The sequence below is a fragment of the Uranotaenia lowii genome, chromosome 1, assembly GCF_029784155.1.
Source record: "Uranotaenia lowii strain MFRU-FL chromosome 1, ASM2978415v1, whole genome shotgun sequence".
Taxonomy (NCBI): Eukaryota; Metazoa; Arthropoda; class Insecta; order Diptera; family Culicidae; genus Uranotaenia; species Uranotaenia lowii.
This window is the reverse complement of record NC_073691.1, coordinates 180364569-180383515: the sequence shown is the minus strand read 5'-3', so window position 1 is coordinate 180383515 and position 18947 is coordinate 180364569. Positions and strand designations below refer to the sequence as shown.

Sequence of the window (18947 nt, the reverse complement as noted above, 5' to 3'; positions counted from 1 at the left end):
CCAAATGTATTTGGCTCCAATTAAGTCTTGATATTCGCGCAATTCAGTTAAAATTTCCATGGATAAGGGCGTCAATTCATCCCTTATTGTGACGTTTAGTGGTTTACCATCAACTACTAATGAAGGATCTATTGAAGAAGAGGCAAGTTTCCCAAAAATTCTTTTTTTACTGAAAATTTCTTCTTTTATTACTGTATCTTTTAATAGAACTTTAATTGGTGGAGACTTTTCATTGGGTTTATTGGATGATATTAATCTAACAGCGTTTAAAATGGATTCAGTTTTAAGGTCGTAGCCAAAAGTGCCACATGTTTTGCGTACAAGTTCTTGTGTATTTTCTCTATTATTGTATGGCAATCCGAAGATCAAGAGGTTTTTTGAAACAGCCTCCCGGTTAAATCGGTCGAGGTTTATTTCCAATTTATGGACCTGATTGGTAAGATTTGAATGCTTAGATTTGAGATCAGTTACTTCTTTTTCAAGAGCATCGTTTCGGAATTTTATGTCTTTGAAATCAGTCTGAATTTCATCGAATTTCGTGGACAAAAATTCCTGCGAAGCCTCTATCGCAGTAGTAACTGATCTCATATCCGTTTTGATTGAGGTCAATTCATGTGAAACCACATTATGTACGGTCGTTTCAATTTTAGTATGGATATTTTCGATAATTGTTTCATGATCTTTCCGTAAACTTATTATTTTGGCGTAAATACATGCACAGTTGGCATCGCAAAAGTATTGCTGCGCTTTCATTTTGCGAGCTGCACTTCCAATCAGATTTTTGCAGCGAAGATGAACGCTCTTGAAACAATATGCACAAGTAAGTATTTTATCAAGATTATTTTCAACATTATTACATTCAATACAAATAACTTCATCATCACATTCCATGTTCGCCATCGCCATAATACAACAATTAAAAGCTAAAAAGGAACTAACTCTTTTGATGAAACGCACAACTAAAGCTAGAAATTATTAAAGTTAAGAAATAAAGACTTATAAGTTTATTTTAACAAACGCACAAACTAAGATTATTTAAGAAAACAATACAAATAAATATTTCAAAAAAAAAGTGTTATGAAAAGAGGAAAAAAAATTAAATTAAAAAAAAAATCATAAGCTATCTTAAATTATTTGTATGTACGGAGATGAGAAATATTTAATTAAAAAGCGTTTTTCAAAAGGGTTCAATGTCAAAATCGCAAAACAAATAAAATTTTAAGGACAAAGACAAACCTAAATTATGTGTGTGTACGGAGATGAAGATAATTCAATTTAAAAGCATTGAAATAAAAGAAAATTGATTACATATTAAACGCACAATAAAAAAAAAATCTAATAAAATCGAAAGTTAAAATCATTGCTTTCCAAAAAGAACAAGAACAATTTTCAAGTTTATGTTGCACTGTGTACGACTATCAAGAATACAAGTGACGAGTCACCATGAAAACCAGCAAACGCTAGTTCCAACAATGTGTGCTACTAACGGAAGCAACAATACTTTCGTACCTACTCATGTGCGCTGGCTGCGTTTGCCTAATCTTCACCGCTAGCGATCGAGATTCACTAACAAGCTAGCAAGTGCAAGAAACACAACCCTTTGAAGTGCGCTAATAACAGAGACACACACTTTCGCACTACTTGCAAGTGCCCCGAGGTTGGCCAAATACTACACCGCTCAGCGACGAGATTTACTAACAGCTGAGCAAATGATAGAACCACAAGAAGTTGAACAGCGGCAGTTTTTTTCACTCAGATAGACCGACAAACGGTGGACGCATGCAGATATGGTTGAGATATATGCTTGGTCAACGATTTGCTGCTGTGCAATATACTCTTGAGAATGTTAGTTGTGAAAAGTAATAAGAAAGAAAAGTTCACTTTACTCACCAACCTAGAGAAGTGACTTTCAATACACAGCTCACCACACGAACGCTTGGGGTATGTTTTTTTTTATGTATTTTAGCACAGAGGAAAATTCAATTTTAACACATTTAGGACAATCCAAAGTAGAAAATCATAGTACGGTTTTGCACACTGAACACTAAATAACGCCACTTAAACTCATCACGGATTAAAAAATACGTATTACTACTATAAATTTCAATAAAACTGCGGGACAATGAAACGAGACGGTCGATCAAAAACCAGCGCTGCCAGAAAAAAAAAGAATATGAGATATGAGATATGAGATATGAGATATGAGATATGAGATATGAGATATGAGATATGAGATATGAGATATGAGATATGAGATATGAGATATGAGATATGAGATATGAGATATGAGATATGAGATATGAGATATGAGATATGAGATATGAGATATGAGATATGAGATATGAGATATGAGATATGAGATATGAGATATGAGATATGAGATATGAGATATGAGATATGAGATATGAGATATGAGATATGAGATATGAGATATGAGATATGAGATATGAGATATGAGATATGAGATATGAGATATGAGATATGAGGTATGAGATATGAGGTATGTGATATGAGATATGAGATCTGAGATATGAAATCTGAGATATGAGATATGAGATCTGAGATATGAGATCTGAGATATGAGATCTGAGATCTGAGATATGTGATATGAGATATGAGATATGAGCGATTAGAAATTAGAGATGAGAGATGAGATAAGAGATGAGAGATGAGATATTAGAAATGAGAGATGATATCTGAGGTATAGGATTTTTTGTGAAAATTTAGTAGCCAAATAAAACAATCTTCAAAAGCACTCTTCCTCCGCCATTTGTGCAGCGAAACTTGGCACTTTTTGGCCCACTTATTCGTTGCATTTGGTGCTGCGAAAATTACCCCGTTGGAGAAGATTTTAATCGTCTAGATGAGTCAATCGAAAGGAGGAACTTAGCGACTGAAACATGTGTCGTCGTTCCCACCAAACAGCTGTTCCTCGGATTGGTTCAACTAATCCCCTACACGCTAAATTTGAATTACCGTGTTATTTTCCTATTTTTATCCCTTTTTATATAATATCACATTCTTAAAGTTTTTTTTTTAAATTTTTCAACATAAAAATATTCTATGAAAATTTGATATTCCGATATCGTCAATTTATTTATTTTAAAGTGTACCATAATATAAACTGACCATTATCGTTTGTCTAGCGACGCTAGTTTTTTTTTCTTCCTGGCGGTTGCAATCCCATGCAGGCAATTTGGCACCGGGCCAATCCAAATCACATGCATTGCATTGCAAGTGCTGCCTGTTTGGTCTGGCCCCGTTGACAGGCGCTAGAATGTTTTATTACTTTCGGTAATTTTTCTTCCTTCTCTCTTTCTCTAAACGATGCGTAACAACAGCGTTTCCTCTCGAAAGTAGAATGGCACTCAATTAGTGCGCTAACAAAATCCCGTTCTCGGTTTGAGCGAATGTCTGAAATTGAACAGCCAAAACTGAACTGAAACTTGAAACAAAAATATGAAAACTCTTTTTTTCAGGAAGCTTTTTCATTGAAATAAATCGTCCCGTATCTAGTTGTATCTCCTGGAAGGAAAATATTTAAATATTTAAATCCCAACAGGATGTTCAACATTCTTTGTACCGAGTTTCCTGTCTCGTGAAGTTAAATGCAGCAAACCCCCACTCCATAATATCCATGCTTCAGTGTAAAGTTCAGCATGGTGTAGCTCTTACGCTGGCTTCCTTTCCAGGAGGGAGGGAAAATCTCTCAAAAGGTAACCGGAGAATAAATTTTCCATAAGACATCAAGTGAAGCGATATAGTTTCCAATCCGGAAAAGATTTACCCGGCAGCATTATTCCGGAACGGTAAAAATCAGCTGCAGAAAAATATCTGGAATCAGAGAGTTAAAAAAAGTAAACTTTAAATCGGTGCCAATCAGAACGACGACTGCATCTCTTCCGGAAGTGACGTTAGCGTTACTGGCAGCAGCCCTCATAGGACATGCATGAAACAGGGAACAAAATAGATTTCCACGAGTCAAAGAAAACGCTCTGTTGCGTTCGGTGTAACAGTTGAGTAGTTTGGAGGTGATATTTTCCTATGGCAGAAGCACTGCCCCCGGAACTGACATTTCCAATCGAGATAAGCTGCTGTGAATAAGTGCGAGGCTTCGCCTCAAAATGTAACGTGTGCTGGCAACAGATTTGTTACTGCTAACTAGAAATTCAATTTGAAAAGTAGTAGGCTAACTTGAAACTGACACTGAAATCAAAAACTTTCTTACTGAAAACTGGAACCGAAAATTGAAAACTGAGAATAGAGCATGATGTATGACTTATTATGAGAAATCTGATGTCTGACTTTATGATTTCTTATGTCTGACGAATGTCGACTTTTAGATTTTGATGTCTGATGACGGACTTTCTGATGTCTTACATCTGGGTATGTCGGAGTCATATGTACAATGTATGACGAATGTCGACTTTTAGATTCTGATGCCTGATGTCTGAAGTCTGATGTCTGAAATCTGATGTCTGAAGTCTAATGTCTGACTTCCGGATTTCTGATGTCTTACTTCTGAGTATGTCGGAGTCATATGTGCAATGTATGCTGTCTAATTTCTGACAAATGTCGACTTTTAGATTCTAATGTCTGATGTCTGATTTTCTGATTTCTGATGTCTTGCATCTGGGTATGTCGGAGTCATTTGTGTAACGTATGCTGCCTAATATTTCTGACTTATTTCGACTTTCAGATTCTAATATCTGATGTCTGATGTCTGAATTTCTGATGTCTTACATCTGGGTATATCGGAGTCGTATTTACAACGTATGCTGTCTAGTTTATGACAAATGTCGACTTTCAGATTCTGATGTCTGATGTCTGAAGCTTGATGTCTGACTTTCTGATTTCTGATGCCTTACATCTGAGTATGTTGGAGTCATATGTGCAACATACGCTGTCTAATTTCTGACGAATGTCGACTTTTAGATTCTGATGTCTGATATCTGACCTTCTGATGTCTTGCATCTGGGTATGTCGGAGTCATATGTGAAACATATGATGTCTATTATCTGACGAACATCACTTTTAGATTCTGATTTCTGATGTCTTATGTTTAATATCTGGTGTCTGATGTCTGATGTCTGACTTTCTGATGTCTGATATCTTACATCTGGGTATGTCATTTGTGCAACGCTGTCTAATTTCTGACGAATGTCGACCTTTAGATTCTGATGTTCGATGTCTTATGTTCGATGCCTGACTTACTGATTTCTGATGCCTAACATCTGGGTATGTCGGAGTAATATGTGCAACGTATGCTGCCTAATTTCTGACGAATGTCGACTTTAAGATTCTGATGTTTTATGTCTGATGTCTTATGTCTGATATCTGATGTCTGATTTCTGATGTCCGATGTCTGATATCTAATATCTGATGTCTGATGTCTGATATCTGATGTCTTATGTCTGATGTCTGTTGTCTGATGTCTGATGTCTTATGTATGATGTATGATGTCTGATGTATGATGTCTGATGTGTTATGTCTGATGTCTGATATCTGATGTCTTATGTCTGATGTCTGATGCCTGATGTCTGATGTCTGATGTCTGAACTCTTATGTATGATGTCTGATGTCCTATGTCTAATGTCTCATGTCTTATGTCTGATGTCTAATGTCTGATGTCTGATATCTGATGTCTTTTGTCTGATGTCTGATACCTGATGTCTGATGTCTGAACTCTTATGTCTGATGTCTCATATCTGATGTCTTATGTCTGATGTCTGATGTCTTATATCTTATGTCTGATGTCTGATATCTGATGTCTGATGTCTGATGTCTTATGTCTTATGTCTTATGTCTTATGTCTTATGTCTTATGTCTTATGTCTTATGTCTTATGTCTTATGTCTGTTGTCTGTTGTCTGATGTCTGACGTCTGATGTCTGATGCCTGATGCCTGATGTCTGATGTCTGATGTCTGATGTCTGATGTCTGATTTCTGATGTCTGATGTCTGATGTCTGATGTCTGATGACTGATATCTGATATCTGATGTCTGTTGTCTGATGTCTGATGTCTGATGTCTGATCTATCTAATGTTATATTGTCTAATGTTTTATTTCTGATGTCTGTTGTCTGATGTCTGATGTCTGATGTATGATGTCTGATGTGTTATGTCTGATGTCTGATATCTGATGTCTTATGTCTGATGTCTGATGTCTGATGCCTGATGTCTGATGTCTAATGTCTTATGTCTTATGTCTGATGTCTGATGTCTGATGTCTGATGTCTGATGTCTGATGCCTGATGTCTGATGTCTAATGTCTGATGTCTGAACTCTTATGTCTGATGTCTGAACTCTTATGTCTGATGTCTGTTGTCTGATGTCTGATGCCTGATGTCTTATGTCTTATGTCTTATGTCTGATATCTGATGTCTGATGTTTGATGTCTGATGTCTGATGTCTGATATCTTATGTCTTATGTCTTATGTCTTATGTCTGTTGTCTGTTGTCTGATGTCTGATGTCTGACGTCTGATGTGTGATGTCTGATGTCTGATGTCTGATATCTGATTTCTAATGTTTATTGATTAATGTCTTTTGAAGTTCGGTTAATCTATTGTCTGGCGTGTCGTGGATCTGATATGTGAGGTTTGACACCCAATGTTCATTGTCTGATTTCTGATCTGACGTCTGGACTCTGGTGTCTGATGGAATCTAGTGTCTGATATGTAATGCCTGATATCTGATGTTGGATGTTTGATACTTCAAGTCTTTTTTAATTTCATACTTCTGATATTTGAATAGACGTCAAATCAAAGATTTTTGATTTTTTTTTTACTGTCATAGTCTAATGTCTGATGAAAGATGTCCGATATCTAATGCCTTATGTCTCATATCTCATGCCTTATGTTCGATATCTGATGTTGTGTTTATTACCAATGTCTTAAATCAGATGTAAACTTTCATTAGTCGCTTTTGTCTGGTTTGTTCTGAATTTGAAATGAAAATCGGAACCGTTTGCAAATACGTTCCTAAAAACATTTTTTCGCACTTAGAAAATCTATTATGACCAGACAGATTCATTCATAAGATACCTGCATTTTCCGAATCCAGTTCCTTTATCCGGAGGGACAACGCAACTGCATTGCTTCCAATCTGGATCCAATTATTCGACTGTAACTGATATTAATGGTACCGCCAGGTTTTTTTTGCCTTCATTTTATTTCCATTTTCACTAGGAATCCGAACGTTACTGATTTGTTCTATTTTTTTTTTCTACCTCTTTCATTTCAGGTAAGGAATCTGATTCCTCTGCCGGAACTGGTGGCAGAGCTTTCTAGGGTAGTGTGATTTTTTCCGGCTTTTTTTTCTGATTTGTTGGCTGGTTCAAAAGTCGGCATGAATATGTACCGGCAACAGCAAGTTCATCCGAAATACGAAGCTGATGTAAGTAGATTGATTGATTGCACACTACTGACTACTTCTCGCTGGTGATGGGATTTCGGTATTGGTAACTGTTTAATTTTGTGTTTTGTTTAACTAAGTGTTTGTGTTCAAAATATTGTCATTATTTAAAAAAAATGTATTCGATTGAGGTTTTACAAAAAAATTCTTGCTTGCTCGCTCATAAAAGCATTAATGCTGGATCCTTTTTTGGTTCGAAACATTAGGTAAAAGCTCTTGTTAGGAAAAAAAAACTCCAAACCTGCCTGCAACTGACAGCAGTTTCCGAGTTTCCGGCTAAATTTTGACTGAAATATCAAAGTACCAGAAGGAAAAAAAATCACGCACCAGAAAATTCCCCATAAGAAGCTTCGAAAATGACATTATGGCCCCCGGGTGACAACATCATGTAGACGACCAGAGAATGAGCCCTAGAATGGAGCCGCCCAGAGTAGGGAACAACAAAGTTTCCACAGAACGAAACCACCCCTACTCCGACAGGTTCGTTCTTTCGTCAGTTTGGTATCTGGTTCTGGTAATTTGTTTTTGCTACTTTTGCGCTCCCTTCAGCGATTCGGCGAATCGAGTGAGCGAAATTGAAAATCCTGTTTGCCCGTTCGTTGTTTCATTTTGCTGCCCGATCTCTCTCTATCTCTCTTCAGGGCTGCTCCAGCTAGAGTTGAAGCTAGAACTACGGTGACTGACGGTTGGATAATATCTTTTTTTTGCCCGACTCCTTTCTTAAGTAAGCGGGCGCCGCAGCAGCAGTTGTTAGTTTTGCTGTTTTTTTTTTGTTTCTACAATTAAATTTGTTTCTAAGGAATCCTGTGAGCTTTGCTAGAGCTCAGAAGTAACATTCGGTTCTGATGTTTGGTTAAGAATGATTCAGGTGGTTAAAAACCGTTGGGGATGTTGCTGCTCCCAGAAACAGACAGAGACGTAAAAAAATGTTTTTATTCCATTCCGAATATCTTCGAGGTTTGATATTTTTCAATTAACTTTTTAGTAAAACGGGTCGCAATCGTTCGAGTTTTTTTTCGTTGCCGCTTGTTTTCGAATGTGAAAGGTTACGGTAGGAAAAAAACGCGGACGTTTCCATTCATAAATGATGATAAAACAACGAGAAACGCTTTGTCGCCTCCGCTCTCTCGGCACAAAAACAATACTGGAAAAGGAATGAACCGTAAAAACCCCAAACTACGGTAGCGTGTTGTTACAGCATTATCGTGATCGCGTCGCGTCTTCGTTCGCCAGACCGCACCGGGGGTTTAAGGCTGATTATGAAGATGATGTCATCCAGTTGTCACGGATCGAAATGATCAGGTCGATATGATTTCCAGTGGGTTGAGGCTCACTAATAGACCATAGAGTTAGGATATGGGATAGGTGATTACGTGATAGCAAGATGCAGCAATAAGGCAATAGAACAATGAGGCAAAAGGACGATTAGGAGTTCGGGTGATATGGCGATAGGCCGATAAGGCAATATGATGCATGATAAGGCGATAGGGCGATAAGGCAATGGGGCGATGAGAAGATAAGGCATCTCAGCGATAGTGCGATAAGGTGATAGGATGCAAAGGTGATAGAACGATAAGGCAGCAGGGCGATAAGGAGTTCGCATGATGCGGCGATAGGCCGATAAGGCAATAGGATAAGGTGATAGGACAATAAGGAGATAGGACTGCGGTAGGACGATAAGGCAATGGGATACAATACGTAGAACGAACAAAAGGAGATAAGGCGACAGGACGATAAACCAACAATACAATATAACGGACGATAAGGCGATAGGACGATTAGGTGATAGATCGATAAGGAGATAAGGAAAATCGGCGATACAATAATAAGGCGATATGAGATGGTTATAAGGTGGGCGATAAGGTGGAGAGGTTCTAGGACGATAAAAAGATTGTATGAACTATTAGGTGAGGGCAATAGGAAATATGGTGTAACCTGGTTCCTCGGTCCATGGTTTTTAGATATGAGGTTTCAGATTTAAGAAATAAGATACGAGATACAAGATGGCCACAGAACCAGGAAAACCAGGAAACCGGGAATGGAAAATCGCACCGGGAAAACAGGAAAACAGTAATTTAGACCTAAAACCGGGAAAAATACAAAAGGAAACCAAAATTCAGTTTTGGTTTCAAGGGTTCTACTAAATATTCTAAATTTTGAACAGTTCCGGAAATTTGTGAAAAAAAATCATAAGTTTTGAAAAAAACCACTCGGATCTTCCTTCAAATCAATTGCGTCTAAATTGAAAAAAGCTTCCAATTCAGAACACTTTGTTGTAATCTTGAAGTGTAAAATGAGGCTTATATTAGGTATAATCAGAGCCAGATTAAGCCATTGGGGGACCCGGGGCAAATTTTATCTGAAGGCCCCTATGAATTGTTTTTTCTTTCGTTTATACCAGCCCAGAGAATACATAATATTTTTAACATACAAAAAAACTGGAAATAAGTTCAGTATATTGCCTTTAACTTTCCATTATGGCTGCGTAGAAGGTAGTTTCTGGTATGTATCCTCTTCTTCAAACAATAATATTTAAATACATCACGAGCAAACATTGGAGAAACATTGTGTCTTATTTGATTAAAATTCAAATTTTCAAATCAAGATTAAAAAAACAAATTACAGATGAAATTCAAATACAAAATTGAGAAACTTGAGATTTGCTAGGAGATTTTTTGTGTCTATGTTTGAATATCTGATTTGGGAGATTTGGTGAAAGTGCAAAAATTTCTTCAATGAATTTTCCCTATTTTCAAAAGTTTTCACGAAAACAATAGCTGCTGAAATAGAAAATCTTCTGCAGATTTAGAATCAGCGTTCTAAACGTAGTTAAAATAAGCTCTTTAATTCTTCGCACATCAGAAAAAGGAAATATTTGTTGGCTTGTGCTATTTATTGTAAGGCAGTATTTCAAACTTCCCGGAATGTTTGGACATGCTCGGGTCATCAAAATAAAGTGGACAAGTGGAGCAAACTACGGGCTGGCCCGATTGCCAGAATATTGTAAAAACAAGTCCATATTTTTCGGGGTTTATTCCCATTATTTAAAAAAAAGGACAGAAATGTTTAATAGGGCTGAATTTTATTAGCTAGCTTTATCTAAATTGATTTTTTTTATTTAAAAAAAATTGAACGCATCTGACGTGTTTTGACAAAAAAATAAATAAAAATTCAGTGTTTTTTTAATTTTCTTCTGAATTTTTTTTTTTGAAATTTCGCTGGATTTTACTCAGATTTCTTTGGATTTTGTGTATATCATTTTTCATCAATTTGAAATCAAATGCCTAGATTTAAAAATTTTCGATTGGTTTTATTCCTTTTTGTGATTTTTTTTTTCTGAAACTTGAATTGCAAGGCAAATTCTTAATCCTTGATTAAATGGATCAGATTCGAAATCAGTTTTTGTTTGTCAGTTCAGTTATAACACTAGTTTACAGCATTTTTGAACAAAGTAAACTGAAGATCACTTTTGAGCTCTGAGCAAGGTTGCCGAAATCACAGAAAAATCTGTAATATCACAGAATTTAAAGAAAATTTTCATCACAGAACCTGTGTCACAGATCACAGAATTTTTGGAATATTAACCGATTTTTTTTAAAATTTTGTACATTTTTCCAAAATTTAAATTTTTGATGTCAATATAAATTTCGGTTTTGTATGTTAAGATATGAAAAATTTTAAAAGATTAGTAATCTAAATTCATTTTGCTCAATTAAAATGTAAATAAACTAGAAATGTACCGAATAGTGGTATTCGGCGAACGGCCGAATACCGAATATTGACTTTTTCAACTATTCGGCCAAACGAATATTCTATAGAGTTTTCAATAAAAAACCTTAAGCGATTATTCCAATGCTTTCTATTTCTTCCATATTAATGTCCCTCTTGTTTTCAGTCGATTATTTTAAACCAGATGATATAATCGGATGATGTATTACGAGATATTTTCAAAGTAGGGGTCTTTCTGATTTTTAAAATGTCACCAATAACTGAAAAGACATCATATGACTAGTCGCTTCGAGGGCATTTATCACCAAAGCGATTGCGTTCCTGTGAAATCTGGGATAAAAAAAAACATGCCGAAACAGGTGTCAAGCTATTTGAAATTGCTTCTCTGATATTGAATTAGACGAAAGTCGAATTTGAGCAAGGTATCTTTAAAATAGTTGTTGAAAAGATAGATTAACTTCAACCTTAAGCATACCATACTTGCAACCTTACGTATCCAGACAGCCAGGCAACCAGGACGATTTTTGAAAAAAATAAAAATTAAAAAGGGCAAAATTTATGTATTTTTTGAAATTTTTGAAAAATTGAACACAAAATCCAAATAATTTTGAATAAGAATTTGAGTTTTTATTTGATTTAGCAAATAATCTGAATAAACCCGAGCGAACCTCGGGAAGTAGGTATTAAACATCCCGTCTAGATTTGGCTTATCTGGTTTCTTAACTGGATTTATGGGCAAGCCTGAGTTTATCCAGAAAAACCTGGAATAAACTATAATCAAAGTATAAAGCGATACCGTTCAGCATTTTCCTGTACGATCTACAGTGAAATATACGCGGAAACACCTTAGATGTTTTGCTGAAACCATAAGTTTTCAATGATTGTGTAGCTTTTACAATATTACTTTTGGATATTTTATAAATTATCAAAAATAAGTTGAAAAACCTACAAGTCTGTAGTAGATATTCGGCCTATTCGGCCGAATACTTAGCTCAACTATTCGGTGAGCCGAATATTCGGCTTAACGGTTTTTCGGCGATATTCGGCGCCGAATATTCGGCCGACCGAATATTCGGTACATCTCTAAAATAAACCAAATTTTACATGAATTTTCAATGAAACATATAGAAAAAGGGTCACAGAAAACAATCACAGAATTTTTGGGTTTCGATTTCAGAACGCCAGAACATTTCAAAATCAGTTATAGAAACAAAGTCACCAAAATGCAGAAAATTTAACGTTTATTTTTAAAGTCCTTTTGATTTAAACACCTTATTTGTCCACTTTTCAACATGGTTTTTGCATAAATATTTAAAATTAAATTTAAGGTCAGCAAGCGTAGGTTAGCTAAGCTTTGAATACCTTTAAAATTTGTCTTCCTGGTGGTTAAGAGGTCGTTTCCAAGCAAACATTGCACAAAATTACTTCATAATTCACCGGAACAGTTGATATTAAGAAGGTACTATGTTATTTTGAGCAACTCACTGTATCTTTTTTTTACTGAAACGAAATTTACACTTTTCTGCATTACAAAGTTGTAAAAAATGCTCTACAATGTTTTGTTTAAAAATTTTAAAGATACTGCCAACAAATTTTCATTGTATTTTTAACATTCATTCAAAATTTGCATATATTCGTCCGAAACTGGGCGCAACTATTTGGAATATTCGGTAAACTCACGATTTTGGCTCGATAATTCTGCACAGCTTTACCCTGAATAACTGAGCTTTGATTTCTAAAATCAGGTATCCAAATTTCATTTTGAACTTCTTATTTCATGGGTTCTGAATTTATAGTTGAATTTTTTTGAAATACAGTATGTTTAAATTAGAGTTTAAACCAATTTAAACTGCAAAATAGTAAATTAAAATTTTACTGCGCTTGTAAATTTAACAAAGAATGTTTCTTAAATTCTTTAAACAATTCCCAAATCTGTAAATATTAGACTATGGAACTTTTGAAATCAGAATTCAAATTAAAGATCGTGTTTTCATAATTCTGCAGTGAAAACTTGGAAATAATTGAAAAACAATGTTTCTTGAATTGGATTTTTTTTAATTCGAAAATATAAAAAACACTGTATTGAACTCTAATGAAAATATTTCTCGATTATTAACTCTTCGGAAAATGGTACAGTTAACAGTGATGAGCAACTACTACTTGTTCATAGACCAAATGTGTAAGTTCCAAATTCTGCTTTTGTCATGTTTTGATGTTTTCCGAAAAAACCCCGAAGGGAGAAATAAATAGTTTAAAGAAAGAAAAAAAAAAGCCATGGAAGATGCGATTATTAATACCGTTCTTATTCGCGATTTCTTCAAATATCAAATTCAAATAGCTCGATTTTTAGAATCTGTTGGTATTTTCCAAGTTGTTCAAATTTATTGGTTTTTTGAATTATTTTTCATTCGCAATATTTCTAGAGAAATGCCACGTTAAAACACTGCGTCTAGATAAATGTTGCCAGATTGCCCGGTTTTATCCGGGTTTGTCCGGATATTTTGAACAAAATTTGGGAACAGTTCGGCCCAACCCGGTTGCCCGGATTTAATCTAAAAATGCCCGGATTTTACCCGGATAAACGAAATTTTTTGAGCAAGTTTTTTTTTAAATAATCATGGAAGGTTTTCCGAAACCTAAAATGCGATTCAAAATCCATCGATGAGTTTTAATGAAGGAAAAAAATTTTTTTTTTTATTTTTGCTGAGCAATTTCAAAGTTTTAAAATTTGCCCGGATATTGCCCGGATTTATGGTCTTCACTATCGAAATCGAATGCCCGGATTTGCCAAGTTTTTATAAAAAAAAATTCCCGGTTTGTCCGGCCCGGATACGTGCTGAAAAATCTGGTAAACTTAGTCTAGATTAAGGTTGCCAGATTGTCCGGTTTAATCCGGGGTTTCCCGGATATTTAATTTAAAAAAAATTGGGAACAGTCCAGCCCGATCAGGTTGACAGGATTTCATTCAAAAATACCAGGATTTTGCCTCTTTTTTTGGCAAATCAAACAAAACAAAACAAATTTTGATGGACAATTTTTTTATTTGATCCTCCAAGACGAAATTCTTTTGAGCAAGTTTTAATATTTCGACGCCTACCTACCTACCTACCTAAGGGTCCAGCGCCGATTGACCGGCGCATAGGGCTGAGATAAAAGATCTCCACTGCTGGCGATCCGGAGCCAGCGTCTTCACTTGCTGCCAGCCAAGGTTCTCGTCAACTGTGCGGATTTCAGCGGCTAGACTTCGCCGCCACGAGCTTTTGGGCCTGCCTCTTCTTCGATGCCCATCTGGATTCCAGTCAAGCGCCTCTCTGCAAATCTCGTTTTCATCTCTTCGCAGCGTGTGCCCAATCCATCTCCACTTACGTTCCCGAATCTCGATTTCTAGCGCCTTTTGATGACACCGGCGATGAAGTTCAACGTTTGAGATCCAGTTGCCAGGCCACCAAGCGCGGATGATGTTCCGCAGGCACCGATTCACAAAAACTTGCAGTTTTCGCGTCGTCAATATTTCGACGCCGACTTTTGCATAATAGAAAAGAAATTCCGGATAACGCATTTGGACGTCCCCAAGGTAATCCAACCGGTTGCTGGTTTTGACAAAATCTGACCCCAGCAAAAAATTATACCAAAGGAGGGGTAAAATGGAAATCAATTTTTTTAATCAAAATATTTAACCTACCTTCCTTCCGGCTCTTTCCTATCGGAAGTATCGTTTTGGCAAACTTCTCGGGAGTAAATTTGGATACTAAAATCCAAAGCAGAATGTTGCCTGAAGCGTCACATTTCAATAATAAAGTAATCGGCATGCTTTAACCTCCCCCGCTGCCATCGACTTTCCTTTCAATAGAATCTCATCCAACTATTTTTAAAAGGCTTTGTCACCTAGACTTTTGCGCCAAGTAGAGCTGCGGTTAACTGTGAGTGACTAATGTCGTTGAGTGAATGGATTATTTGTTTAATTTTTTTTTCCCCGTTTCATTGATCAACCTGTGTATCTTAAAGTGAGGGAATTGAACTTCCATATAAGCACCGGTCAGAAATCGTGACTGGCATCCAAACGGTTAGGATGAGAATAAATTTTATCATTGGAAAGCTGTTCGATTTGTTTTCATCGTGTAGCATTCGATTAGTCATACCCGCGATAACAGATTCCTCATCGAGACAGAAACTTCATCCCTGATCACGTACTGACAGAGAAATCATGATGGTAGCTTATTGAAATATAGGACAAAACAAGTACTGAGAGCTAACTGAGAAATTTTATTAATACGAGCAAATCGCTCTCCCAATATTTGAATATTGTTTGAAAATTAAACAACATTCAGACAGTAGCAGCAGCGTAGACATCTTCGCTCGGGAAACGAATACCTACCTAATGATGAATGGCATTCAACCGACACCTATACAAGGGGAAGGGGAACGTTTGCTGCTGTCAGTTCCGGTTAGAATGTAAACAAAGTTTGTGCCCGCCGACTATCGGCCATCGACGGTGATGTCATCGTTTCCAGCCAACCAGTCATATGGAAAACCGGACGACCGACGGCGGCAGCAACAATTCAACATCGTATTCAATTTGAGATACCTGATAAAATTATTTTAATTTTGTCATCTCCTCCTAGACTTGTTTGGGAACAAGGTAAAATCTCGAAAACGAGCTCACGATTTCGCTGATCGGTTAATGAAGTGAGCATCACGATATGCTGAAATAAACTCTCTGGTGATAGGAGACCCAAAACGTGTTATTTTAAATCTTCGAATTTCGGAAAATATATTTTTTTCAGATTTTTAAACCACGAGTCAGGTTCGTGGGGTTCTCGCGTACAGTTCGAAATTCTTAACCACGAGCTGGACTCGTGGTTAAGAATTTGTCCGTAATTTCATTACCACGAGTCAGACTAAGGATTATAGATTATGGAATAAAAGCTCTTGCTTTTTCGATATCATTTTACCACGAGTCAAACTCGTTGTTGATGGCGCAGAAACCTTATTTTTTTTAAGAATTCAGATGAAATGTATTGCTTTTCGAGTAAATTTCCGTGTTGTGGTGAATAATTTTCCAGGTTTTTTTTTCAAGTTGATTACTTCATCCCCTGTGTTTAAAACTTTTGATTTGCGTCAAACTCGAACATTTTAAAATGAGACAGGTGGCTGGTATAAGGTGCAATGAATTAGGCTTGTGGGATTCACCAAATTCTTAACCACGACCTAGACTCGTGGTTATACACAAATTAAGATCGTGTATTTCTTGGCAATAGCACGAATTTTACGCAATGAGTCAGATTCGTGACTGTAAGTTATAGACAAAAGATGCTTTGATTTCTTTTAATAGTATCTTATCACGAGTCAGACTCGTGGGTAATGGCCATTTGGAGAAAGCCGTTTACAATATATTTCCAAGAAAGCTCAGAAGTTCTTCAACATCATTTATAAAAGAAGTAAATTATTGTAAATAGATATCATGGATCCTTATTTTTATGATCCCATCTAAAGCATCTTTTTCGTCCTTCCTGCTTCCACTAACCTTAATCTATCAAACACTCCGAATGGATGGCAAGTTTTTCTACCGAAAATTATCCTTATTTTGGGTTACCTTTCTGCGAATTCCTACCGCAAAACCATGAGCCCAACCAACTTCCTCCACCTCTGCTCTCTTCATAAAAAGCAGAATGAAAGTATCCAAAATCGGTCAAATATTTGACAAAGGACCCGATGAAAATGTTCGTCGCATCGTTGCTACCCCGAGAAAAAAACCGGGAACATCCATTTGCCATCGTCAGCAGAAACCGAAAGTTAATCCTAGAAAAGTCTTCCTTTTTTACTCTAGTTCAAGCCAGTTTGTGTGGTGTCTCCTAGGGATGAAAACAAGAAAAAAAACTGATTATCAAACCCCAAAAATGGTTTAGAGGGTATTTTGGGTTCCAGGCCCCTTAATTTTTTTCTTCGTTCTGATGAATTGTTCTTTTCTACATCTCTCTCAGCCTAATGTTGAACATATTTTAGCCGTCCCCAAAGGTTGGACACCTTCATTTCTCACTGGGCGAGAACGCAATTGTTCACGTTTTTGGTGCGCCTTTATATGTACCAGTGTGTGGAGGGTTATTAAATTATGCAAAACACCATCTCTAGCAGCTTTTCCGACTTCTTTTGGCTTTCTTGAACGGAAAAAAAAGTTCGAAAGAAAAAATTCAAATATCTCAAAATTTATGACAACGTGCCCACAGAAAAAAATAGGAAAAAAGTCCGGTCAGTTGAGTATCCTTTCTATTTGAAAAGCGATTTGGTGCGAGTCGTTTTTCGAAGAAATGCTTTCCCTCCGCGATATCCTTTTGTCTGCTCGTCGCGCTTCTAGGGATGACAATTTGAAACAAATGAACACCAAAGATGGAGGAACAAGTATCATAAATTGGTTAGACTTGAGCAAACAATTTTCCGTTCCCCAACCACGGTCCGGGAAGTTCGAAGAACCTGAACAGGCAGGTGGGGGAGGGTGAAAATCTCGAAATAAATGATTGTGTACCAATCGGCGGTTGGGCCGGAGGCTAGAAAAGTTTTGTTCCCCAAAAATGTTGGCCTCCATAGGCAATTTTTTCCACCCGGAAGCTATATTCCTGCACAAACAAGGCGGGCGGCTGCTGGTGGACTGCTGTAATTGAAATAATAAATTTAGGAAATTTAAATCAATTTTGGTTGAATAATTTTTGGATTAACTGGGCCGAAGCTGGGTAGGAGAGTGAACATTTTAAAGTTGCTTGAGAGTTGAAAAAATGGTGGGCGGATATCTGACTTGATAATCATCGTATAATTTGGTGGAAATCGTTGACCTGCAATATCAGACAACAACTAGCATTGGGAAACGTAAAACAGGTTATTCGAAATTTAAGATAAAAAGCCCTGAACACAAGTCGATATGACTAAAAAGTTTTTTTTTTTTTTTTTTTAAATTAAAGACCAAGTCGAAATAAGGCGAGTCAATGACGGTAGGACGATAAGGCAATCAGGCGAAATGACGATAGAACTAAAAAAAAAGAATGGACGATTCGGCAATAGGATGTTAGAGCACGTGTATCCGTGGTTCAAACAGTCGGTTTAGAACCAAATTCCGACCAATGCAGCCGCAACCGTGGTCCATTATACTAGTTTCAACTCAACTGATCGGTATTGTGGATTTTGCCGATATAGTTTTGAACGACACTGTAGAGTGCACCACCCTAAATGCACTAGGAATCAGCCGTAGCACTGACTTTTAGCTGCAAATCGTAAATTTCGTTTGTAAAATTTTATTTTATTTCACTTGTTGCAATATTTTTGTGCTCTAGTGTGTTTCAAAACATTTGCAACATTGTGTAATAATATTCCGTTTGTTTTGATTGTACCCCCATTCTTTTTTCCAAAACTGGATTAAAGTTGATGTGTCGGTTAGGTTTTTCGCAAAATCAGAAAAATAATTGAATTGGGCACCAAAAACTACTTCTAGGTGAGAAAGTCACAAGGGCCTACCCTAATGTGTGTTTTTTCAACAAAACCACAGCAGCTATGGTGCTCCAGAAGATGGCGAATGTTCAAGTCCTGCGATGGTCCAGATGAGCTTACATTACTGTCCTCGAATCCGGTTCGAAGGACCAAATGATCGGGCTCAGCCGATGGAGGTATTTGGATTTCGAAATATTTTTTCCCCATCTCTCGTCGACGACAGATTTTGTTTTGCCATAAGCATTGGCGAGACTCATAGAGGCAAGTTGATAGACTACAGTACCGTGCAAAAGGATAGCGATATACACAGGATGAAAGTATTTTGGAGATT

The 18947-nt window shown here is 36.7% G+C and overlaps 1 protein-coding gene across 12 annotated transcripts in view; it reads left to right on the top strand.

Moving 5' to 3' along the window:
• Positions 1-18947, top strand: part of LOC129738847 (polypyrimidine tract-binding protein 2) — a 595573-nt gene that overhangs the window by 208377 nt on the left and 368249 nt on the right. For 2 of the 12 annotated variants that reach the window (XM_055730191.1, XM_055730182.1), the window contains exon 2: positions 7244-7396. The exons of the other annotated variants lie outside the window; for them this stretch is intronic. In XM_055730191.1, the coding sequence (XP_055586166.1) occupies positions 7349-7396 (48 nt within the window). In that variant the 5' untranslated portion in view covers positions 7244-7348. The remainder of the gene's footprint in view (positions 1-7243; positions 7397-18947) is intronic. 12 annotated transcript variants of the gene reach the window in all.